Source organism: Numida meleagris, chromosome Z (genome assembly GCF_002078875.1).
Source record: "Numida meleagris isolate 19003 breed g44 Domestic line chromosome Z, NumMel1.0, whole genome shotgun sequence".
Taxonomy (NCBI): Eukaryota; Metazoa; Chordata; class Aves; order Galliformes; family Numididae; genus Numida; species Numida meleagris.
In genome coordinates this window covers 57294343-57321742 of record NC_034438.1, presented here as the reverse complement: position 1 = coordinate 57321742, position 27400 = coordinate 57294343, and the positions used below count along the sequence as shown (strand labels likewise).

At 37.3% G+C, this 27400-nt stretch overlaps 1 protein-coding gene across 7 annotated transcripts in view; it reads right to left on the bottom strand.

The window, feature by feature from the left end:
- The window catches only part of MCTP1 (multiple C2 and transmembrane domain containing 1), a 228381-nt gene that overhangs the window by 115604 nt on the left and 85377 nt on the right, over positions 1 to 27400 (bottom strand). For all 7 annotated transcript variants that reach the window (XM_021380048.1, XM_021380050.1, XM_021380049.1 and 4 more), the window contains 2 exons: positions 14465 to 14635; positions 11173 to 11303 (listed from right to left, as the gene is read on the bottom strand). In XM_021380048.1, the coding sequence (XP_021235723.1) occupies positions 11173 to 11303; positions 14465 to 14635 (302 nt within the window). The remainder of the gene's footprint in view (positions 1 to 11172; positions 11304 to 14464; positions 14636 to 27400) is intronic.

Below are 27400 nucleotides of genomic sequence, written 5' to 3'. Positions count from 1 at the left end.
ACAGTGTCTGAAGACAATCCTCCGTGCTTGATCCCTCTCTGAATAACCCCGGCTGCACAGGAAATACCATGCACTGAATTAATGAAGAATGGCTCTGTATGCGTCAGCCAGCAGCCTTGCAATTGTTGAAATATCTTCAGAAATAAATAAAATATAAAACTATTAAGGTAAAAATGTTATTCTTGCTAACAAGGAGCTGACCAAAAACTTTTAAATTAAAGCAGTACGGTCAGTAAACACTCTGAATACCTTGGAAGTATTAATTTTTTCATGTCTGTACTTCATAAATTTCAGTTTTTCTAGATTATGACTCTGAACATGCCTAGAAGCTCAATGCCTGTGCCACACATAACGCCATCCTGCACTGTAAAGGAACTTCCAATAAAAAGCACTATTAGGAATATTTCTACTTTAAGTATCTCCCAATAAGGTTTTGCCAACTCATTACTCTGAATAAAAACAAAACCAGCATTAAAGTTTATGAATTCATTCTATATTTAGTTAAGCCACTGCATACTTTAACAGTGATTATGTAATGTGACTAGCACATGCTCTATATGCCACTCTCACAAAACTAATGATCTAGCAAACTCTTTTCATAAAATGTCAATTGATTTTGAAGAGAAAGTTAATGTGGTGACCACAGGGCCAATAAACTGAGAAAAAGGTGGCAGACATGAATAAATAGGCATTTAAGGACAGGAAATAGCCAATTATCAGAATAAATTCATCTTCATAAAATAGGCACTGCTATCATGAGCAGATTAAATTTGCTACAGGAAAAAATATTTTTTTTAAAAAAAACATTTACTGTCTGTCGTGTTGCTGTCAAAATTAAACTACTATAAAGCTCATATATAGCAAAGTTAAATTATTTCACAATGAGAAAATTTGTAACTAATAGTTTTATGTTTTCCTTTTGTTTTGAACTCTTTGGAAGATAAGGAGTTAGAAATGAAATTAACAACATTAACAAGAGACTGAAAGTGCTGCTGTCAGTGTAGGTTCACAATCCGAGTTTCATACCTATACACAGGCAGTTAGACTTCTCTTTAGGCTGCAATGAAGGTTATAATGCTCTCCTTAAGGTAATGAGTAACTTTGAATGCTTGACTATGTTAAAGTAGGTTAAGATGACTCTAGTCCTAAATATTATCACAGAATCAGAACATCATTAAGGTTGGAAAAGATGTCTGAGTTCATCAAGCCCAACCACCAACCCATCTCCACGGTGCCCACCAACCATGTCACTCTGTGCCACATCCACACGTCCAGGGTTCTTGATCAGTTCCAGGGACAGTGACTCCACCACCTCCCTGGGCAGCCCATTCCAATGCATTGGAATGTCCTCTTTCAGAGGAGAGGTATTTCCTAATATCCAACCTTAACCTCCCCGGTGCAACTTAAGGCCATTCCCTCTAGTTTATTTCAAAACAGATATCCCTCAGAAATATCTCTGCAACAATATTGCAGCCCTTCTCAATCATTATTAGGAGAACCAGTTTAGACTCTACTAAGGTCAGTAAAATCACCAGAAAGTCATTACAATACAAGTAATGTAGAAATAATCCTTCTCTTATGCAAAAACAGAAAACAAAAACTGCCCACTCAAAACAAAAAGACACAAAACACAAGCGTTACAGAATTGCAATGACGGTAAAATTACAGCGTTCATGTCAGAGCTACAAGCTTCAATGTCTCAAGTTCAGGAAGTTACAGCACTCTTAGCAACATTATAGTATCTGCTATTCTTTATTTAGGCTAAAAAAGCCAGCAATTCAATTCTACCTGTGCCATTTTCCTACAGGTATAAAAATAGTCTGAATTGCACCATATCAATGAGACATTAACTAAGAAATGTGTTTCAGCTGTCTTTTTGATGCATCTCCATGAACCAGTTTTTTATTTTCTAAAAGCATACAAAAGAGGTGGAAGTAACCTGGAAACATTTTCTAGTGAAATTCTTAATCATTTTACAGGAAGAACATCCTCAGAATGCTCCTTGGATAGTTTCATAAAAATCGGAGATTATTTCATTATGGCATGTCACCACTGTGCTTTACAGAAATCTTGGTTAAAAGCACCAACATCCTTACTAAGTCAGGTGAAAGCATATTTCTTATCCTGTGTCACATCCCCTCCTGTAGGCAAGGGGAGACACCCTCCAGGAGATGCAGTTGGCTTGTATTTAACTCACAGAAGATGCTGAGGCTTGAGGAGCATTGCCAAGGCAACTGCAGCAGCAGCACACTCTTCAATTCAAAGACAAAACATTCAATTTATGGTTACACTGTAAAAAAAAAATGTGATCCTTTCCATTAGTAGCTTTTCCTGGAAAACAAACAAACAACTTTTATTTCTTTTACACCAAATGTTCCTGAAAAAGAAAAAAAAATGCTTTTTCTTAGTTTTTCCTTTTACTTTTCTTAGCATGAGAGCAAAACAGAAAAGGAAGCCTATTCAGTAAGGTATCTAAGCTCTAAACCTACCCTACAATAACTTTCACTAACACCAGTAGTAAAATCTACCAAACCTCTTTTTTATTGAATTTTCCTACAAACACTACAATTCACAAAGTGCTTTTAAACAGTTTTTGAAAATTTAGGTTGAACACTACATTTTTAGACAATGTTTTCTAATCAAGAGAGACATGGAAAGTGCTAAATAGAAAGCTGTGCATAACTAAAATAAATACAAGAACTCCAAGTTTTAAAGTTTTTGCAGTGCTGATTTTTGCATCAGTTAAGATGTTCTCTTTAAGCCCTTCTGTCATCTATAACACACTCATGGAAAACAAAGATGCCCTGAGGAAGAAGGTGAACAAGAATGTCACTAGAAGGTGGTGCAGAACAAGCACACAGCGGTGGTAGAAATTTTGTCTCGTAAAACTATTGTCTAGTGAACAGATTCTGAAAAAAATTGTAAATTTTGTAAAATGATCCCATAAAATTATTTGCGGAAGACAGTAAATTGCTTATGGCTGGAGTCCCATTAAAAGACAGGAGATAATAGTGAATTCTGAAGACTTCAATTTCTTATCACGCTATTATTTATATGCTGCTGGTGAGAAGAAAAGTTCACCTTTGGTGAAGTGGTGAGCATGAAAATCTATGGCAAAAACAGCCATTAATTCCACAGACAGGTTTTCAAGCACGGCTGTGTATCACCTTCAGTGAATGTTAGCTTTTAGTGTAGTTTGAGTATTTTCATTATATGCTATGAGGTCCTTTCAGTGCAGAACTGTGACTACGCTAAAAGTGCTGGGAAGTGACAATGCAACAGTGCCCCCGGCTAGCTGACATGTCCAGGATGAGAAATGGAGATACATCCTCTCACACCATGCACATGAACACTAACAAGCAACACCCGGATCTGGATTTTCAGGCCTAGAGGCAACTGAAAGCAGAAGTCATGTAAGTGTCTCAAGTTCATACACCAAAATATGATAGGTAAATAGCTGCAAAAACATGTTGCAGCTCCCGGAAAGGAGGATTTGAAGATTTAAGGGGAATCCAACGCTTCCTCTGAAAATGTCTTCAGAGTGTTAATTACCCAGACTGCTAGGAACAGGAATTTCTGATTTATTTTTAATTTGAATATATCTGGCCTTTGGTTCTTTTTATGCCTTTCTCTACTAGGTTAAAAAAGCCGTCGATACCCCTTATTTTCTTCTAGTGAAGGAACTCATATACCATAAGCATATCTCTTCTTGATCTTCCTTTTGATATGCTAAACACCTCCAGCTCCCTATGTATTTCCTTGGAACACATCTCTTACAGCCCTCAAATGACTTTTTGTAACTTTTCTGATCCAGTGAAATTCTCCTGCATCCTTTTTAAAGTATGGAAACCAGAGCTATGTGTAGTATTTTATTATCAGCAGGTCTAAGAGACAAAAATCGCCTCCCCTCTCTAGTTCTAACAGAACCTGGAATGTAAGACCGCTTTGGCACCCTGGTGAAATATCCTTGCTAATGAATGAGATACAAAGCTAGCGACATGACATAGAAGGCCTCTTAAAAGCCAGGTGGCCAGGCAAGGGAGAGGCAGCAGATAGCAAGATCATTTTCTCACATGACAAAATAAAGCATAAAAGAGGAATTGGCACAATCCTAAGTGATAGGGACAGAAAAGCACCACTTGGCTACAACCCAGGTAACTTAATTATCGTCACGACTTGTTCAGAAAGACAGCCTTTTAACTCCGCTGTGATCCAGGTCTATGCTGCTCCAAAGGACGCCCAGGAGAGGAAACTGTGCAATTCTGCAATTAGAACTGAGCTGGACATACATCAGAAGAAGTGAGGCATGAACTGCTACAATTTGTGAGACTCCGTAGCCTTTATGTGCTGAGTAAAATGTTCCAGTAAAACCAGGAAACAAATGGAGAACAGAAATTCTGCAAGGCATGACAGAAAATGATATGGCTCAAACAGACAGGACTGCAGTTACATGAAGTTCTTGGAAGAACAAGAGAGTGTCATTTTTAAGCAGACAGATAATGAGAAAGAAATGAAATTACAGACCTCACATGGTTCTTGTGATAGGTGCTGAAGAAAGGAGATAGTCTGAAAACCAGCAAAGTTCCCCAAGGCGTTGGAGTGGTGGCTCAGCTAAGTGGGACAATGACAGGAAGTGTGACAGCAGCTGGGGAAGCTGGAAGAGCATTCAGGAGCCTTGCAGCAAAACACCAGAAGCAGAGAACAGCCCTGCAGCGTGGGGTAAGTCTGTCTGGATAGTGGAAGTATGAGAGCTGCATGAAATACAAAGCAACCTCATTGGCCAATGAGCCAGACCTGAATGCAGACAATTGTGTATAGACTGCTGAAAGAAATACGGCCCATGACACAAAATCCTGTTGATGGATTTTGAAATGACAGATCAACATTTTTTAAGCATAGGTCTTCACCATGAGACTACAGATTTACATCTGAAATTGTGCAGACAATAAGTACTTGCAGATGTTTTATTATGTGATACTTCCTATATCATCTTTGCAGCACGGTCATACACTATAGACATGGAATCTAAGTGCTGTCAACGTGTCGTTTCTTTACCTCAAAGTTAACACTTTCCTTTGCTAAACAATCTTTTGCTTTGAGAAACATCTTTTTTTTTTTTTTTTTCCCCCACCTGGTTCTCCTCTACATGAGGCAGTCCAAATAACTTTGCAAAACCTTTCACGTGACTACAATCTGTGTCCTCCAGAAAACCTCACAAACCCATATCTACATCACTAATCATTCTTTTTATTTATTATCATGGCCCACAGATCTAGGTAGTCATTTTACTTATTGTTCTACCTTTCTCTTATTTCCTGGCAGAGTGAATTTCCATATACAGGACATATAGGCCAGAAGAAGGGTCTATAAATCCAGTCTGCATGCAGTAATCTCTATCTCAGTTACTGCTAATTTTGTAAAAGTACCCGACAGAAACAGTTCTCAATAAATTCATGAATAGTGCAATATATGTTAAAAGAAAGTTGCTGAAGATTTTTAAGACAAAGATAACCCTTTCTTGCTTTTTAACTGAACAGCAACACCTTTGCATTATTACATGCAGTAAATGTGCAGAGACAGTAGCAAGGAAGGAGTGGAATACATGAAGACCAAATTTTGAGATGTGCTATTTATACCCAGCTCCCTTTGAAAACAATCAGAAATGGAGATGGACAAGCATATCTCAGGATTTGTCAAGGGCAGGCCTGCCAGAAGCATTTTTAGATGTCAATGCTTTTGGCAATATGTTCTCTTACACAGAGAAATGCATCCACAACGATTTAACCTTAAACATCATGTATAAAACACGCAGGCCATTGGTTGTGCGCTTGTCTCTGTTTACAAAGAACTGCTGTGTAATTCACACATGCACACAGATCAAAACTCAAATTACAACAGAATATTAAACAATAAATTTAAACTTTGAAAATAAAAATCTTTCCAAGGCTATGCAACACACAGAAATTTTCAAACCGCCATGTGAAAAAAAATACTGAAATACCATCATATTAAAGTACAATCTACAAATCCAGGGAAAAAACCCAAGCATTTTATTTCCATAGAATTCCGCCAAACTTCCACATTTAGTGTCCTTCCCTTAACTTCATATGCACGTGGGAGTATCAGTTCAGCTAAACACCACTGTTCAGTTCTCTGCTTACAGTATTCAGGATCCTGGAGTAAAATTATATAAGTTTGGGTAGAAAAATAATACTGAAAAAGGCATAAATATTTTATATAAAAATCCCACTTCAGTTTAGAGCTGTGAGTAGTATATCACTGTGTCTTCAGATTAATAATGCAGCAGTATGGCTCTTATTGTGCTTCCTTTTACGTGCACCCAAAAAAACCTCTACTGCTTCACTACTATGAAAAAACTGAACAGACAAAACATAACTGATTAGCTGTTTAAAAAAAAATAAAACCAAAGTACTTAATTTTCAGTATTTTACCTTTAGATTTTTTAACATCCATTTTAAGAGGATGAAATTAAATGTTATATAGTGTGTCTACATTTGTACAAACACCAGAAAGAGCCTGAATTTTAACAACAGTGTTCAGAGAGATTATGGGACGTTTCACTTTTTTACAGGCATATTTGATACATAGCTTTAATGAGTTTAAAATACAGAAGGTCTTAGCTGTTCTTCATTGGCATCAGATTTGATAAAAGATAGTAACATCTACAGAAAATAGATTTAGATGAAATCTACAGTTATTTCCTGACATAAGATAGGAGTAGAACTCAATGTCATTTTGAAGATAAACATGCATTTCTCATACCAATAAATAATGGTATAAATTCTGCTGTACTGGGTTGCAAATAACTTCAGCTGAATAAAACTGCATGACATGGGATTTACTTCTCCTGTATGTTCACAGAAACAACTTGTTCTCTGACAGCACTCATTCTTGGCAATTTATTACAGCTGTCAGCAGCCAATTTGTTCAGATTACTGCTATGCATAAAGGTGTAACAATCATGAGGATTTATTAGTTGATTATCATTAAGGTGACAGTCAGGATCGCCTTCGAAAATGCAGATGATAAGGAAGTTAAATAATTACACAAAAATTAATATCATTTCACCTTCATTTTGATCTTAGAATTAGCTACATAAAATTACTGCAGTATGTGTTTTTAATCACAGTAGTACATTGACTCAACACAGAAATGATTTACTCACTGAAAAAACATGTGAATATTAAATGTACTCAGACTGAACAATATCCACATATACGTATATATTTCTACTTATCAGGTGAAATAATGGCTAATACTGTAAGTTCACATGTTCACTGGAATGTAATAAGGCTGCCTTAATGACTTCAAGGACTAATACTTTCCAAAACAAAACACCTTTAGACCTTTTGTCATTGGTCCTTAATTTTTTAGTTTGTTTAAATATTCTTCCAATGAACACCAAAATTTGATCTCTAACTTCCTGCTGCATGAAACTCAGTTCTGGTCAAGTTCCATCATACAAATCAGCAGGTCATCAAAAATATATTTTTCTCCAAGTTTTTATACAAGACCTTTTCAGAGGCTTTGAAATCCTAAAGTAAACACTGAAATGGTTCTGAGATTTCTTTTTTGGGAAGTATTCTTAGGTGGAAGCTCACAATGCTGTACTTTCATTATACTCTCATGGGGAACACGTGCAATTGTAACTCAAATGTATCTGACAAACACATAATGCTCAAAGTTAAGAACAGAAATAAAGTAGTCAACATCTCATTTCAAGAATCACCACACTGAACTTGTCTGGGTACCAAGATGAAGATGGAACTTTATGCTAGTTCTGTGACAGATATATCTTTTTCCTTCTCTGAATTAGGACGGCATGCTGTCACTCTCACACTCTTAATACCTTCCTCTTTCTTAGAAGCCACACCTTCCACTTCCATTCTCCTCCTGTCATGTAGCCCCAAAGCCAGTATCTCACTTCTATGTCTTCAGCCTTCTCTAATACCTTTCCTTCCTCTTCTCGCTCTCAAAAAGACAGCAAGCCCCAGCCCTCACAGTCTGAGCACACATGCCATCTCCACTTTGTCACATTCTGACTTCATCCTGGCTTTCCACCATGCTCCAGACCAATGATTAAGACAATACATACATGGCTCACAGAAGTTCGTGCTCTTGATTTACCATTTTTTTTATTTTTATTTAACTTAGGTGCAACTGATACAGAATATATGCCAGGAGAAATTGTGACATAAATTATAAACATGAATAAGAGAGAACAAGTAACTCAATTCAAGGGGACTTCCAGCATCCTTTTCTGCAAGGTACATGGTGCTTGTTCTGTAATACTCCAATCAGGAACCCTGCCTTGCAGAAGCCTGGTAAACATGGCAGCTCCCATGCTGTCACCCCAGCCCCAGAGCACAACAGCGTTCAGCACCCTGGTAGCCCATGAGCCAGCCCAGCACATGCTCGGGTGGGGGACTATGATAGTGCTGCCATGACAAACTCATCCACACCAAGATGCCGAGGGAACAGGGACACATCTGTTTTCCCTCCCCACAATCAATTTATTCTGGAAACTTAACTAGTTTTTGGGACACTCCTTAGCAAAGCAGCTTACTAATGCATTTTGCACAGGAAATTCTAATGATTTTCCTGAACTGCTCCTAAACAACCTTTTTCACACTGTTTTCTCAACTCTCTGATTTGCTGTTTCTTTCAATACATAGGATCTCTTTCAACAGCTACAGCTTCTCCCTAACCATAGTTTGGCCAGATGGGAATTTCTCAAGACAAAATAGTTTTCATTCTCATTTAATAAAATTATTTCTATGTAATACAGTAACTACTACTTGAACATTATTCAAGAAAGTAGAGAGATCATAACAAGATGAAAAAGATTATTCTCCATCATTGAGCTTACACTAGGACACTACCAGGAAGTCTTTTATTTCATTCCTACATGTTCACCATTTTTTTTTGACACCGAGTCAAAATGTTTAGTTTATTCCATGTGCCTTGAAAAAGCCACTATACTTTACTCATGGACAAGGACTCAATTATGCTTTACAAAATTAATAAGTATTTATCATAGTTTATGCACAGAACAAGCCTTCATCAAAGTATTTAGTCTTCAGAAACAGCCTCAAAATGAGGAACTGGGGTAGAGAGGTCCCTGTAAAGTAGAACTGTCAACTGTCAAGTGATTTTCATGCTCAGTGATTGGAAAAGAGTATTAGGGAGGGTGAGTATTAAGACCTATCTTTGTGTTCAGATTGACAGAGCTTGACAAATGACAAAATTTTTCATGGAAATCCTCATGGAGAGTAATGTGTTTGCAGGTTACATTATCCAGAGATGTGGTACCACCTGAAGGTGAATTGAGAGTGTGTCTGAAAGGACAAAGTGAAGAGGGATTATAAACATGCTGGTCACCAGAAATGTCAAAAAAATCAAGAGCAGAGAGATTTTGGTATAAGTACCACAGATTTTGTTAATGTCAGTTCAATACTGCAGAAACACTGAAGGTGAGCTTTGTCAGAGAAAGGACTTTTTTGGTACTTATGCTATACATAAAGTACATCCCTAGGCAAACGACAAATAACTAAACAAGATTAAAAAAAAATAAAGAAAAGATAAAGGCTTCAAGCATTCCTCTTCAAGGGAAGATTTCTCATAGTATTCACATTTTATGTGCTTTAACAAAATGTAGAAATCACTTGATGCTTACTACTGGACAGCCTCCAGTTACTAAAAAGAAACACATTCAAACTTAAGACACTTCAAATTTTTTAGGAATATGAGGAGCTATCTACATAACTATGTGCTTTAAGTTACAAATTTTCCTTATCCTTCTCTAATTTCTCTATTGAATTCTTATTTTGATCTCAAGTATCCTCGAACAAAAAATGTGTCTATTTTATCCCATTCTCTTAAAAATACTTAAAATTTATGATTTTAGTTACAGTAATAACAATAATAATGTTAGTATTGCTTTGATGATGGTATTCTGAAGTCATATATCAGAACTCCAAAACTCGCCCTGTTTTGGATAACAAGGTTAAAGCTAAGCAGAAAACAGAACCGATTTCCCAAGGTTTACCACATATTGAAATAGGTCTAATTGATGACAATACTTCAGAAAAATAGCCATTGTTACCATATTTGCTGACTGAAGTAAAAAAAATCCAACTTTCCAATAAAAATGAACTTCAAATATAAACATATCACCTCATCCATAGGGTTTCATGATATAAAATAAAATTCTACTATGTATACTTTTGACAAGTGTTTTTGTCCAATATTAAGGCTATTTGCTTGCCAAAGGCTGCATCTTTTCTGACTTACAACTATTTACGGTAGAAATAAAAACACAATATTATCTGACTGACCTAAAGAAAGCCATTAACCTAAATAGAAGCAAAAGAAGGAAACCGTTTGTAGAAACATGAACAGATTTATGTCTGCTGGATTTCCATTCCTCATTTTAACATCCCCACAAAGCAATCCTACTAGTTGGTAGTATCAATGTCCCAAAGAAAACAACTATAACCACTGTGCTAACAATCAAAATATAGAAGTTATTCTTTTTATTGAGAAAGTAAGGATATCGACTACAGAACGATGTAAATACTTATCTGAGCTTTCAAAGTAGCACTGACTGTACAGCATTTATAAGAGATTTTTCCCATATTAGCTAACAGCTAATGCCAGTGATAGAAAATATTAGCATATATCATCTTCTGACACAGTAAAAACAAGCATCATCACATAGACTTTCTTGAACTGCATGTAGCCCAAGAAGACTCTAATTTCATTAACCAAGTAGATTAAAACAACAAGAACAACATTTTGATGTTATGTGTGTATTACAAGTCATGAGAATTATTTATCCTTCAAGCCGTACCTTGCAATATGGAACCGCCTGCATCTTGATTATAGTTCTAATCATGGGATTTTTATTTTGGAAAACCTATGCCTATCAATTGGTAAAAGCTGCCACCTACTGGTCAATACAAATTATTTTACACCATCAAAGAATAAAATCAATGCAGCAAACTGTACTTATACTTCGTAAAAAAACCTCTGCCACCTTTAAAAAAAAAGGCAAGAACAAATGGTCATAAGAAACAGTTTCATCGCCAAGGCTCATTTTAATCATCTGTTCTCGCCCCCAGAGAACTAGAAGGCTGTAATTGAACAAACCTGCCAATAAAGTCATCCTTTTTGCCAGCATCTTTGTCCCACACGGTAATATCAATAATTCCACCTCGTTCTTCATAGAGATGAAAGTCAAACTGCTCCCTCCACTGAGGATTCAAAGTTTTTGGCATAATCTGAAAAGAGCACAAAAAGAAAGTCATACTGCATTGTGTAGGCATATTGGTTTTTTTAAATTTTAAATTTGATATTTAGAGTCTGTCCAAGAAGGTTTTTTTCAGTACAATAATCTTAAGGAGTGAGAATTTTTAAAACAGTAATTAAAAAAGACTGTTGGTCAGTTCTCTCATGCTTCCTTGACACACGAACAACCTCCAAAATCTTGCAGCCTGTCACCTTCAAAAACATCCAGAACAAAGGGCTTACCCTGGGAATGGAACCATTTTTCTGTAGAATAATCATGCCCTATCTTGAGTGACAGTTAGCTACAAAGTGTCTCAGTCTAAAGGAAAACAAAGCACCTGAAATGACAAGTATATGGTGACTGAAAAGACTTAAACAGAAACAATTTGATCATCTCCTCCTTCCCCAGTTTCAGTAACACTCAGATAAAAATGATACTATGGCTTACATCTCATGGAAGAATATTCTTTAATTTTAAAAAATAACTGGAGAAAAAATCCACAGAAGTCTGCAGGTTACTCCTCTTCCCTTGCAGCTCATATAAAAGTCATTTTCTGGATCATCTTCAGTCCAAGTACTTCTCACAAAAAATGTATTTGTACTTCAGCAGAATTCAGTCTACGTACTTGTAAACATGCTCTGCAGTACAGTAAGCTTGTGGTTTTTATAACCAAAATGCGAAAGCAGTTGTCACAACTGTCCTAAGCAAAAATTGAAGCTGCCTGTTACCTTGCTTATGAACAAATCACTCTCTTCTATGTCAGTGAGTACCACTGTCTTGAAAAAATGTAAACATTAAGAAAGATTAAGAGATAGAGGTGCTATTAAATGTTCAAGTCCTAAAAGCATGAGATTTGATTTCCCAATTTTGTTTTGTACATGAGAAGGTAAACAAGATTAAAGAAAAAAACACATTTTTTCAAACTGAATAACATTATCACAAAATTGAGCGACAACAGTGGTAAAAAAGTAGGTAGATGTGTACCCTGGAGTGGGTAAGAGGAAACAAAAAAGCACAGAATTCCAGCTATTTGACTTTTCAGGCATTTGATAGGGTCTCCCTGCTCCATAAGGGTCCTGATGCCATTTTAGAGGTGTAATCTCAGCACTATGCACTGTAAATTACTTATCATAGAGCCAAAGAACAAAAAAAGTGGATGAAATGGTCAAATACTAAAAAAAATATTTTACTGATCACATAACACCCACGCAGGTCCAACTCACAGCACAAAAAAGGTAAAGAACAGTTACTCCATTCATTATAACATAACAAAGATGTTGAAAGTTGATCAAAGGAACAAATAAATTCCCATATATTGAATATCTGTTTGAAAACAATCGGCAAGCAAGTGTAATGCAATGAATTTACACTTCCTATCACTTTTACTTTTTTTACAGAAGAAAACATGTGAACTGTTTTTCATAAAATAAATAAAATCAAGATAATGTTAAATAGTATCTGCAGGATATTGAGAGTGAAGATATGTCAGTTAGCCCACTCGTTTTCTCTTGGTGCTGTTGAAAGATTAAGATTTCTGACATATCCTTTGCTATAAATCTCTAAATATGCTCCTCATTTTGTGCCCGTTAGCCAAAATGACTACAAACAATGATTATTCAGTATTACACCTCTGAAAAATATATTTCCCATATTTCAAACTGGTAAGTGTATATTCTGATTTTGCCTGAGATGTCTGAGAAAGAAGAGCACTTCTTCAGTCTTTTTTTTTTGTTTGCCTCATAATGTTACTGAAAAGAACTCATGTAAATGCTTGATAGAAAACAGAATATTTTCTTCTGATTTTCAGAATCCATATAATGACAGAGAAGCAGTCACTCATATCCCAGGTGATTTTGAAAACAATAAATACACATATAGAAACAGAAAGGGAACTGATTTCCTTGATAAGCAGTTCAAATGCAGGAGACAGAGTATGGCCTGAACAAGGACTCCTGCTAGAATTCTCTTCCCTGAAATTTTAGAAATACCAACATACATTTTCAAAAGCTTAACTAAACAGAGTAGTTAAGGAGCAGAAAAAAAATAAATAAATAAAAAGTCTTTCACACCTACTTAAAACCCCTACATGATTCCAGACAAAATGTTCAGAGTACCAGTTTCCCTGTTCAAGAGAAGACAGGAACTTAAAAAAAAAAAAGCTGCCAGTATTGACAGAGATACGGGATGTACGGAAGAAAAAGGATGAGATTTCAGAAGAACCTCAGTTAGCTTCTGGTGGTAATGTAAAAAAACAAGGCTCTTTTCTATCTTTCTTTCTGTAGAGAAAGCTGGTTATCTTTTTGTGTTTGCCATAGTTTAAGGATACAGGTTCTAAGATTACAGTTTTGAGAAGAACTCAACAGTTTATGGGAATCTACTTCCCCCAGCTTGTGGGAATCTACTATTTCTCCATAAGCCTAACTTCAGATTGTAAGTTCCTATGGTTGGCTCAGAGATCTGCAAAACTGACACCTAGGCACTTGTGGCCACCTTCTCACTTTGGCTCTCTTCTGGCTCTGAAAACCTCAAGGCTATCACGGGCATAGAAAGAGGAAAATGCATCATCAGTGGTTCCAGTAGGAAATAGGAGAATAAAAAATAAAAGCAGGAAAGCCAAGGAGCTCTCTTCAATCATTTCCTCCCTTATCCACCCTCCCTGTTAGTTAAACACATACATATATAAAATTTAATGAAACTTTCTGCAAGGACACAATCAAGAAAATGAAGATATAAATATGACATTCTGAGCAGAAGACTGTGCAAAGGATCCAAGGCTACTTGCATCACGCCAGAAAAGCACAAAGGTGGTATCTACTTTCCAGAATCATTCTACAATTGTACCCTGCAATGAATGGCCAATAGCAGGAAATAAAAGCCCAATAGTCTGTATGGAACATACAGTGTGCTTCCTTATTCATTTACAGTTTTAGCAATCCTTTTTGTTGTCCAGTATTATTTTTGTTTATAATTAAACAAAACATCTGAAAAAATATCGAGGTACTCTGACAGTTATATAACAATACATCACTTATAATAACGTAAGAACGAATCCCCAGCACTATCTAAATAATCAGGGAAAAAAGCACATCCAGGGAGAGACAAAGAAAATTTCAAACATGATCTATGTGCAGTTTAGGTCACAGTTAAAATTACCTTGCTTTTGTACTTCTGATGCCCCAGCCGGAATTTCACGTAAGGATCACTTAGCCCATTTGCATCCATTGCCTTAAGCTCTCGGCCTTCAATCAAGGTAACGCTGACTATTCCTCTCCATAGCTGAGATTTTCTGTGCAGGTCTGAGAGACGTAAGCTCTGGGTCTGAAACTTCAGGGAAATAAAAGCATAAATTTAGTTAAGACGAATCCAGAAATTTTCTCTGCATTTTAATGTTAGTCTTCATATTATCATGAATGTAAAACAACCATCTTAAGCCATTTTTAAGTTATTTGTCAGTACACAAGTAAACCACATTATGAAGAATTACTTTGAGAGTAAATGGTAATGAATGTACGCATAATGGCATATGCTGCTTTTGCAGAATAACGTGTACTAATGCTCCTTAAGGGAATTTTTGAAAAGGCAATTTTGGTTTTCCGTGCTTCACTTCTCCCCCTGCCAACAGAACGAACAACAAGTAGACATTACAGAGTCTTTTATAGTAGTTCCATGTGATTGATTGAACTTGAACAAACACTAAAACACACATAAAGAACACTGAGAAAATGAAACATTAAAATAATATAAACTTACCATGAGAAACATGGATCAAGGAAAAATGAAACAATAAAATCCTGTACCTGAAAGCTATCTGCAGTCTCTAAAATGATGTGGTAGTCCCGGAAACAGTATGGAAAACAGAATCAATTATCAACACAGTAGTTCAAGACTTTCATGACAAGACTTGCTGAACCTCTGACTGGAACCATGTGCACTTGTGGACCATGAGCTCTCAGCCACTAACTTTTATGTCAAAAAAAAGTTCACATGGACATGCACTACAGCATTCATTGACAAACTCCACTGTGGGAGAAGGTTGAGTGGGAGGAACAGACAAATCACCTTTGCCCTCTTCAGGTATGTCAAGTGCGTGTTGGGGTGCATGGGAGGACACCTTTCATTCTGCAATTGCATTCATTCCAAATTACCTTATCTAAAGTCAGAACACTAGATAGCCATACAATATTTTAAACAGAAATAATTCCCTCTAGGAACCAAAGAGTCTCATGTTCACGTAGATACTCATTTGTAAATACATCAAGACTATATTTTCTTTATTACTCAGAGCAGTCTGAGAAAAGGCTTTACACACTCAGGAACTGACCATGTAATAATCTTGCACTGTTAGCTTCATCATTTGTAAATCTCCATTACCTCTATTAAGGGTTTACAGTGCAAATTTGGGTTCAGTCTTTCACAGTAAACAGAACTGGATGGTTACAGTTATGCATATGCCTAGGGAAATAGTTTCACTTTTTTTTTTTTTTTTTTTTTTTTACTATCCAGAGAAAATAAAAAGTAGACTGGAATATAATCACTGGATTATAACCTGCCCTCAGCACACTCCGGAGAGAAGGGTTAAAAGCAAGGGCTGGCTTTGCCGGGGCTGGAGTAAACCGAAATAACATGCTTTTAGCAAGATTTCACATAACATATTGACAGGTATTTATATTTCCTAATAGCTACTCATTCAAACAGTATGGTTTCTGCCAAAGTATTTCACTACGTTTACTAGGAATCTACTTTCCTGAAGTTAAGAATATGACTGCGGAGAGACTTCTCACGAAGTTATTTTTTCTCCAAAGGCAACCAGAGAAGGAGGAGTTCAGCTGTGGAGTAACATTTAACTTAACCTGTTACATAAAACAGCTGTGTGACAACAGAAAGCAGAAATCCTACAAAACTTAGGGCACAAGAGGCAAACTCAGAAGAGATTAACTTACACCGTGAAAACATGGTAAAATTATTAAACTCAATGACTTGTATTTTAGCAAAAATATCCTTTGTATGGCAGTACACAGCCAACATTTCAAAACATTTGTGTTGTAAACAACTGGTAGTTTCTTCCTCATTGTTGCAACCTCTTAGAAGGTTTGGAGCCAAAGGAAGACTAAATAGTAGTAATGACTCCACTCCTAATGTATGGTGATGAGAGACTGTTGTGGTTTAACCTGGAAGGTAGCAAAGCACCACACAGTCATTCGCTCACTCCCCTGCTTCCCATTTTGATGGGGGAGAGAACTGAAAAAAAAACGAACAACAAAGAAGGACTTGTACGTTGAGATAAAACTAAGAGAACAAGAAAAGGATAATAATTATGACAAATAGACATATATTTAAATGTATATAACAAGTGATGAATAAGGAATTGCTCACCACTCCCTGACTGATGCCCAGCTAGCCTCTGAGCAGTGGAAAAGAGCAAGATGAACTCTCCTAATTCTGTTCCCTCCCAGCTCCTTGGGCCCTTTGCTGTGAATGGCCTTGCTTCTGTACAACACTGCTTAGCAGCAACTATAAACATCAGTGGTTATCAACACTGTTTTTCTTCTAGACCCAAAACATAGCATCATACCAGATGCCCTGAAAAAAAAAAAAATCTATACCAGTTGAAACTAAGACAGAGACACAGGCTGAAGAATCAAAAAAAATGAGATAAATACGCTTATAAAAAGATTTCATACTGGCACAGAAGCAGTGGCTTGGTTGACACTTTTCAGCAAAGAATATATGTTAGTTTCTTTACGAGCTGAATGTGAATCCAACTATTTCCAGAATACTATCATGGAAAATAGGCAATTCATTGCATTTACAGATGTAGAGCTCTTTTAAAGTAAAACATACCCACAATTATTATTATTGAGGTCTTTACCTCACTGACAAATGAGGCACTGAATCATCTAGAGAGTATATTTGATCTAAATTCCATATTTTCAACAGCTTTTAAAATACTTAGTTATATTTGAGCAGCTGCCACCATATGAAAACACAGATTATTACTGTGATTTTTTATGACCAGTAAGGAGTATAATCAACTAATGCGATTTTCATATGAGGTGACAAGACAAGATCTAGAAGATCCAGCAGAGAGCATAAAGTGACAGAAAGGTCAGACGGGAGTTCACAAAAATCAGGCAGAAATCTCGAGGACAAATATTAATGTTTTGCTTCAGAAAACCCTTTCAGGTCAGAGTCCGATCACACTGCTTATGACATGCAAGGAGACCACCAGAGACCAGTGACATGTTGACTGATAGCAAGGCTGCAGTTCAAATTTAAATCAGCAGGAATAAAGGAAACTGAATGCTAAAAATAAACTGATATGTGCTTGCTGCTGCTGCTGCTTCTTAGAAGCAGGGAATTTGGACAACAGCGTTGCTCTTCTCTTCCTGGCTTTATCAGTAACACACAGGCACATTAAAAAAGCGAACTGCAAAAAGACAACGTGCTGAAAGAGCAGGGCTACAGCTAGCTGGAGCTAAAGCTATCGAGATTTCCTGGACATGAAAGGTGCAGGTTGTGTGGCCTTTCACAACAAGAATAACTTCTTTGGTACTTTTTTAAAATTTTTTTTACTTCTGTGGGAGATGGAACAATATCTGAACAGACAGCTTAACCACTCCTCTATTCCTGGCAAAGTCATCCTTACCCTCAGATACCACAGATACAGATATAATCTCTGATTTCTAGACAGGAATTTAAAAAACTAAATAAGAATATTTAGATTCTAAGTCAAATTTGCCAAAAGCTAACAATCAGTAAAAACTGAAAATAAGACTGGTTTCATACTGTAGAGTTCTTTCCTTACCAAGTTCATTTCATAGGGTGAGACGGGTGCATCATTTCCAGATACTCCCTTAGGTATCTGAGAAACCTTCTGTAATCCAGGCCACAGCAAGCTGTGAAGCCAGAAGTAAAACCATGATATTTATGTAAAAGAAAGATATCAATATGGATCTTTCCAGCTTCTTCCTATGAAATAATATTTCTTAAGACTTGTTCTTAGCTATCTTATTTCCCTCAAAGTAGGTAATGAACACTGCATCCTGGCTTCACTTTTCATCACAAACCAATAAAAACATGAAGAAATTGTGTAGTTTTTAATTTCTCTGGGAATAGGTATACAGCTGCATTTCATAATAGTTCTATCTGTAACTGGCAATACTGTCCACATAATGTCACAGTTCTGAAAGAAGCAAAATCAAGATCCCAGGCCACAGATGACCATCATTAGCATGAGATTAAAAAAACGTTATAACTGCATACTGCAAAGCTTTCCCCCCTTTCTCCCCAAGGAAAATCAAAATTAAGACTTTTGAAAGGGAGTCTTTCATGTTAAAAGATACTTAAAGCTGCCTGCAAGAGATAAAGTCACATATTTTTAAATTCATACACTCATTTAATACTTGTAAGTACTTGTTTTATAACCATTATGCAAAAATAACATTTTTTGACATGACAAAATTTGTTTTTATTTGTGTTCCACCTATTTTTTTCCATATCTGGGATAGTCAGAAGGGCATGCAAACAGCAGAAAATCTGCTGACACCAAAACGGAACAGTATGTCAAATACAATATCAGAGCTGAAAGATGGTATTACAACACGGCTTAACATTCTGCCTGTGGGCTCATATTACTGGGTATTGCACAGCAGATCAACTAGGCTTAGCAAAAATGCAGGTGTTGTTCCAAGCTACAGATCCTCTGTTGTGCATTCCCAAGCTCTTCTTGGGACACCATGTAACTGTCTCACCAACATAAAGGAAAGCTTCACCTTGGACTGAGGCTCTTGCCCACTCAGCATGGTCCATAATTTAATCTATGGACCGCATTCTTGTGGGCCAAGACTTCGAGAACACATTCTGGAAGAATGCATTTATCAACACAAATTTATTATTACTTTCTTCAAAAGAAGAGAAGACTTAGTGAGTACTTCTGAAAACTCTGCATGTATTTTTGGATACCCAGCTGATCTTTGAAACTCTGGCCCATAATTAGTTGGAGAAACCTCATGATCTGTCCTTTCCAAGCCTGACCTGACCAACCTTGATGCTCTGCAAAGCACCACCTCTCTCACTTACGTGTGCTTGTGCCCATGTGAACAGATTGCTTTTAGTAAATCTTGTCACATACACCACAAGGACACACTCCTCCTCTGTGTCCTGGAATGCAAAACCCATTGCTCAGGAGCAGTTCAACAGTCAGGATATCACAGAAATCACAGAAATGGTAGAGTGAACTAGAGCTTCCCTAAGACAAAACACATTTACCTGCAGTGTGCGCTGAGTAATGAATCATAGAATCATAGAATCATAGAATTAGCTAGGTTGGAAAAGACCTACAAGATCACCTAGTCCAACCATCCACCTACCACCAACAACCCCACTAAACCATGTCTCCCAACGCTATATCTAAACGTTTCTTGAACATCTCCAGGGACGGTGACTCAACCACCTCCCTGGGCAGCCTGTTCCAGCGTCTGACCACTCTTTCAGAAAAGTAGTATTTCCTAACATCCAGCCTAAATCTCCCCTGGCGCAACTTGAAGCCATTCCCCCTCGTCCTGCCACTAGTTACAAGAGAGAAGAGGCTGACCCCCAGCTCACTACAACCTCCCTTCAGGTAGTTATAGAGAGCGATGAGGTCTCCCCTGAGCCTCCTCTTCTCCAGACTGAACAATCCCAGCTCCCTCAGCCGCTCCTCAGTAGGCCTGTGCTCCAGACCCCTCACCAGCTTTGTCGCCCTCCTCCGAACACGCTCCAGGGCCTCAATGTCTTTTTTACAGTGAGGGGCCCAAAACTGGACACAGTACTCGAGGTGGGGCCTCACTAGGGCTGAGTACAGAGGGACAATGACTTCCCTACTCCTACTGGCAGCACTATTTCTGATACAAGCCAGGATGCCATTGGCCTTCTTGGCCACCTGGGCACACTGCTGGCTCATGCTCAGCCCAGCATTGACTAATACCCCTAGGTCCGTTTCCTCCATACAACTTTCTAGCCACTCTGCCCCAAGCCTGTAGCACTGCCTGGGGTTGTTGTGGCCGAAGTGCAGGACCCGGCACTTGGTCTTGTTGAACCTCATCCCATTGGCTTCAGCCCAGAGATCCAGCCTGTCCAGATCTCTCTGGAGGGCCTCTCTACCCCCAGGCAGATCGACACTTCCTGCCAGCTTGGTGTTGTCTGCAAACTTACTGAGGGTGCTCTCAATGCCCTCATCCAGGTCATCAATAAAGACATTGAAGAGGACAGGCCCCAGCACCGACCCCTGGGGAACACCACTCGTGACCGGTCACCAGCTGGATTTAACTCCATTAACCACCACTCTCTGGGCCCGGCCCTCTAGCCAGCTCCTTAGCCAGCAAATGGTGTACCTGTCCAAGCCACAGGCTGCCAGTTTCTCCAGGAGAATACTGTGGGAGACAGTGTCAAAGGCTTTCCTGAAGTCTAGGTAGACCACATCAACAGCCTTTCCCTCATCCACCAGATGGGTCACTCGATCATAGAAGGAGATCAGGTTGGTCAAGCAGGACCCGCCCTTCACAAACCCATGCTGGCTGGGCCGGATCCCCCGGTTGTCCTGCAAATGCCGTGTGATCTCCCTCAGGACAATCTGCTCCATAATAATAATATGATGTAAGCTAATGGTAATGAGCACATCTAGGTGCTGTTGCAGGCAGAATTAGACAGTGCGCCTACCACAAACTTATTTTAAAGATAAAAGGTCTTAAAAAAAAAACATATACTGCAACTATGTGTCCTGCAACAGCATCTCTATCCAAAGAATTGCTTTGGGTTGGAACCTGTAAATTAAATACAACCAAGGAAGAACATAGAAAAGAATTATACTTCTCTCCATTGCTAATAGAGCAAATGTACAAATACAGGGCAGTGAATCAAAGCCACCAATGTCAGGAACTGTCACAAATTCAAGCAAAAAGTCAGAATGCTCTCCCAGTTTCCGGGATGCATGCACAGCTCAGGTAAAGCATTTAAAAAAAAAAAGACTTAATGTCAACAGACACAGTTGCTACTTCTGTGTGCCTTGCCTACATGACAAAAAAATCAATAGATGGTGAATATAAAAAGCTGTACACAAAATGCTTTTCCTGCATTAGAAACTACAGAAAGTACAACACCTTGCAAAAGTCAGCAGTAGGTAGATACGGAGCTTCTAAGAAGGCCTTCAATTGGATTGTGACAAGTCCTTTTAATTTTTGCTCATGGTGAGCAGAAGTTTTATAAATGGATTACTTCTGTTGGTTACCATTAATAGGAAAGAACATTCATCTTAACTTCCTACTAAAAATCACTTATACACTTAGGACATTTCCATTCCAAGTGAAGCTAATCTAATTCATTCAGAACCTAAGAAATTTACACTGCAATCTCTCTTGTGTATTTTTAATATGACTGTCATTTAAATCTGGTCTAGGATGTTTACTCTAACAATTTAACGTTGCCACTATTGTAACAATCCTGTGGTGACACAGCAATATTTGAAGTAAGAGCTAATACTTCTGCAACGTTTCCTTAATTTTTGTGTTGTGCAGAGCACAACAACCTTGCATTCTACTTAACTGCAAGGAAAGCCAAACTGAACTTGCTGGAACCAGTTCATGTGTAATATGATGAAGACTGTGACTCTATTAAGCAGAGTAAAAGCAGCCAGTAAGCCTTATATTTTCTGGGAAAAGACCAGAATATTTAAAGAAGATAAAGGTATGCTGGCAGGAATTGTCAGAGAATCTGCGTCAGTTTAATTCTAACCTTCACCCTTGTCATCCTCCCAGCAATTCCTCTTGGAAACTGTGGTTGCAGTATGTGAAAAGCTGGTCTCCTGATGATCATGCTATTTTCCACCATCCTAATGCTGAACTGAATGTGACACAAAGAATGGCAGTGGTTATAAGACTTGACGGAAACTCCCTGTGCTTTTGAAAGTCAGAGCCTGAACTCAGAAACCCCACTCAGTGAAATTCTACTCTGCTGTTTTGATTGATAACTATAATAGCTGCTATGTTACATACCAGTAATGCAAATATAAGCCTCACCAAATATTTGCATAATTTTTATAACCAGATGTCTAACAGGCAGGTGTATCTATTCTGACGTTTTTTTACTTCTATTCCATTATTTAGTAGTTTTCCTTCACACATTATTTACAGCTGATAAACCGACATCTAGGACCCCATGACTTACAAAAGCTAGTGTTTTCTTAATTTTGAAAGATTTCTCTTAAAAAAAAAAAAAACACCAACAACAAAATAATTCCACCTTCTATTCCAAAATGCTACATGACTTCAGTTCGAAGATTCTAACTAACTGCAAAATCCTTCAATTAAGGAATGTCATGCAACTCTATGTTACTGATTGTCTTTGTTATCCTTAAATTACAATTTGCTATTTCCAGTCTTGTTCTCTTCTCACGAGGCATCTCTCATTCCAGTGGAAATGCATTTATTTCCACTTTAAAATAGCAACAGGGCTTCACAGAGTTTTTCATGTTAGAAGGCAAATCAGTGGTCACATAAAACAAATATCTTGAGTTAGGAATGAAAGCACTAGTCAACAAGGCCACCACTTTGGTCATTTTGGTTAGCGCAACTGAATATACAGGTTTTTGGGGAAACACCTGAAATAAAATCAAAAAACAATCATCAATTAGGAGCTGAAAGCGTATTACATTTTGCAGTCCATTTTTTGTTTTAAATGCTTGTGAGTTGTAATTTTCCTTTTAAAAATACATGTAAAAGGAATCTTGTAGTGATAAAACAAAAACAGTAATCTAAATGCAAAATGTAAACTACTTTAATTCATTTGCTTCAGGCAGTAAAAACACTCTTTACACCAACTGTAATTAACAAAAAGCAGCCTCTTAGTTATGACTTTGTGATGAAAAAAATATTTTTACTCTTAACTTATACACAACCTGTTGCAAACCAGACTAATTCATCTCAATTTCTAGGAAGAATGGAGCTTTTATTCTAGTTAATCAAAGTCATGCTGAAAGAGCTCACCACAGAGCAATTTTTTTGAAGAACCTGACCTGTAACTGCTAGCAGAGCTCCTGTCCGTTAGCCTTCTGCAGACGTGTTCCTACATGCTCTACAACTGTCAGTGAGAGAACATCCCACAGTGGTTGTTAGTGTAACAATCTGACCCAAAAACTTCATGACTTTGCAGGGGGTCTGGCTGGGATGGAGTTCAGCTTCCTCACAGCACCTACATGGTGCTGTGTTTTCTGTTTGTTGCTAAAGCAGTTCTGATGATCCAGCAGTGTTATGGCTGTAGCTGAGCAGTGCACAGCGTCAAGGTTTGGTGCTGGTCAACCTACAACAAACTTGCTAATTTTGCTTATCACTATCCATTCTGACCTATTTTCTATTTACAGTAAAACTTAATTGTAGAAACCACTGGTTTGCTTCCTTGCTACCTCTTAACATCCCTAATCATTAGTATCAAATCTTCTTCCAAATTAAATATATATGGTTTTTTGGGGGCATTTTTTTTGAGACTTATTCTAAAATGTGTATGTAAATTGTGCCCAAATCACTGCAATAGAACATATCCATCTGTGTCAAGGGAGGAGGTGAGTTTAATTTGCAGCACAGGGGATACTGTCAGACGCCAGGGAAAAAGCAGCATTCTACCGGAAATGATAGATAAGGACTGGAACTGACTCTCTTGGGAGGTGTTAGAATATCCATCACTGCCAATTTTTAAGGACAGATTAAACAAACACCTGTCAGCAGAGTTTTGCTGTCATTGTTCCCACAATAGGTGAGGAAGACAACTTTTCAGGCTGTTACTCCAATTTTCTGTCTTTTTCACACCCACTGTACATGACAGTAGACTTTTAATTATCCAAGGCATGAAAAAGTGAGGTTTGGTCTGTTCACCAAGACCTGCCCAGCTGCTGCCCTTACATTCCAGAGACAACTCTGTTGCCTTCTTCAGTTTCTTCTTTCATTATTTTGTTGCCTCCACCCCTCACACTGACCACAGTGGGGATATAATTTATAATGCAAATTCGATATGCTTTTTTTTTTTTTTTAGGTAGTAGTAAATACATCCTACAATATCGCCCTGCTCTTTTCTGAATTAATCTCCTCTTACAGCGAATTGTACAGCAACAGAGTAGAGGGCATTTTCATAAAATATTTACCAGTAACTTCATATTCTTCATAGAAAATTCTGCTTGCTCAAAATAAACTGAAATACTATTTGAAAGAGTGCCACAAATAAAGGTTTCTGCTTAAGTTAATGGAAACAATTACTTGTCAAATGCAAGTTATATTACGTGACAGCATTAAAAAATATATAAGCTGTGTTTATACAAAAACTGTAACATTAATTTGAGGGGGAGAATGTCATGCAAAGTGAACACATACTAGCAGAAGGCAACATCCACAAAATACTTGACAATTTGCAAGAAAATCCCCCACTTTTTTCTTGAATGCCTCCAAGTTTATGCTTTTGATTTCCATGTTAAACACCACATCGCATGAAACAGTAGGATTTTATCTTAAAAGAAAAAGTAGTAGTAAACACAAAAGTACTGACATTTTATCATTAGAAGCTAAGAGAAGACTGAGAGTTGGAAGAATTAGTTTCTTAATAAAAAATAACATCATTTTTCACATGAGAAAACAGTGCATTTAAAGAGTCTCTTCCCAGTCATTAGCTTTAGGTTTCATTAACAGTAAAGAAAATAGAAATTTTTTTAGTTGTTAACTTTGATGGCACTGCACAGTATACAATGATGAGGAGAAAGGGAGTAGCATGTGCATCTCTGCTGTGGAGAATTAGTATACAAGTTAGACCTTATTTTTTCCTTGCACTTAATAACCAGAGCACAAGGGAGAAAACAGCTCTTCACAATTCGTCTGTGCTGGCTCACACTGAAAATAGTCGTCTTTTTATTCTTGTCACACAGATAAATTCCGCTTCAAGGATTCTGTAATGGAAATATCTCCAGCAATTAGCACTGTTCATGTCACTGCCAGAGACTGTATTGACTATTAGTAACGAATTATGTCTCTGGCAAGTTTGGTCTTTTCAGTGCTCCTGTTACACCTAGATCACAACAACAGTGTTTTACCAAATACTTCTGGCACTCAGAAAGTTTAGAAAGCAAGAGAGAAGGAGATTTGTTTTCCTTAACCCAAAGAACAAGTGCAACCAGAAAAAGCTTTATTGACAGAAGTGAAATAAAAGGGAGAAAGAAAACAAAGTTGAGTACTTCATGGGTGGGAGAAACCTTTGAAGAAGCACGTAAAGCTAAGTGGCAGGGAACTTCACTAAAATAAATTTCTGAGGAGAAACCACACAAACTCAGGAGGTCCAGCAATAAACAGAGAGACAAGTCTGTATCTTTACCAGAAGAATTAACACGAAAAGGAAAACCTGCCCTAAGGGAAAACTGTATGGTGGACACTGAGTGCCAAGAAGGCCAAAAAAGGTCAGACTTCACATACAGAGAGGAAAGCACAATTGCAGAGGTCAAAGCTTTTCATTTTTTATCTTTTGAAGATGCTAGTGGAAGATTAAAAAAACTTCCTCGATTTATTTTAAATGAATGACTCTGACTATTCAGACCCTACGAATACTTAGTCTTCTAATGCACAGAGTATCTAACAAATAGAACTCTAAAACACAGGAACTGAGGCATGGGAGTACTGCGCTTATGGAGCAAACACCTGGACCACAGGAAAGTGCATGGAACACTAAATAATCCATCTGCATCTTTACTTGAGGTGTAATGAATCTTAGCATAGAATTAGTGGTAATTGCTTTGCACCTAGTAGAAGTGGAGGTAGTTGCTCTCCCAGACCAGTCAGCAGAAGAAACCCCTGACCAGTTGTTCGCTTTACAGCAACATCAAGTTATGGACAAAATAAAATAACCAACCAAAAACACAGTGCAAATTGTAACTTCCCAGCTAAAAGATGTTTTTTCTGCATCATTTTTAAAACAGTCAGTCAGGAGTTTCCTTTTGCTGATGACAAGAAATTTTACTTTCCATTGGATGCAAATGTTCTGACTTCAAAACTATTTGAATTTCATTTTTGCTAGATTCAGTGAAAGATGAGTATTCCCTCTAGCTCCCATGAATTTTGGTCAATGGTATGCCTGCCATAAAGCAAACATGACAGGGAAAAGTTCTAAAAAAACAGTCAACATCAATAACAAAACCACCAGACAACCAGACACAAAAAAATAAAAGCAGAAATTTTTAGTGACACTACTCTGGTTGAAAACTGTAGTTTGCCTAGAAAATAGATAAAATATACAGATGCATTTATCTGCATGTTTCATGAGACCCGAAATTCATCTTTTGAGTGCACAGAAGAAGCAGTAACTGAAGAAGATATTCAGAATTTGGCCAAAGTAATTCGGTGCAAGGATACGAATACTGCAATATTACCTCACACATGAGACTAATTATCATTCTTTTTGAGATATTGCTCAGACTACAGGGAACTACATGAAAATCACGTTGATCACAAACACAATAATGCCATACAGTTCTGCATTTGTTACCTCTTAACTTCAATCTATGGATGCTACAGAAAATTTACATTTCAAACACATCAACTTAGAAATTAATGTATTCTGTCATAATTTATAAAATCAGACTAATTTCCTACAATTGTCATTGTAAAGACTTCAGAAATAAAATAAAAGCTTTAGAAAATTTTATAATAACTCTAAAAATTTTAATACTTTTTTTTCTCAGCTCTCATTTATGTAAGATGACTATTTCCTGAAGAATGATCTCAAATTGGGCATTTTCTTTTTTATCTAGAAGTACTAAGCACTTATACATCCAGAAAACAGATGCGGAATTATACACATTTTCATTATCTTTTTGGAAGCGCATACAGGCAAAAGGTAAGAATTAATTGTAGTCTACTGTTATGCATCTCTCTGTCTTTTCCCCAGTGAAAAAGAACATACATAGACTATTTTTACTCATAAAAATTACTCCTAGGAGTAGAAAAGTGTATAAAGAGCTGTATAAAATGGAGACTGACTCCTCTGCTCTTGGAAAACCTTGCTACTCCCTTGAATCCTGTGATCAGGAAA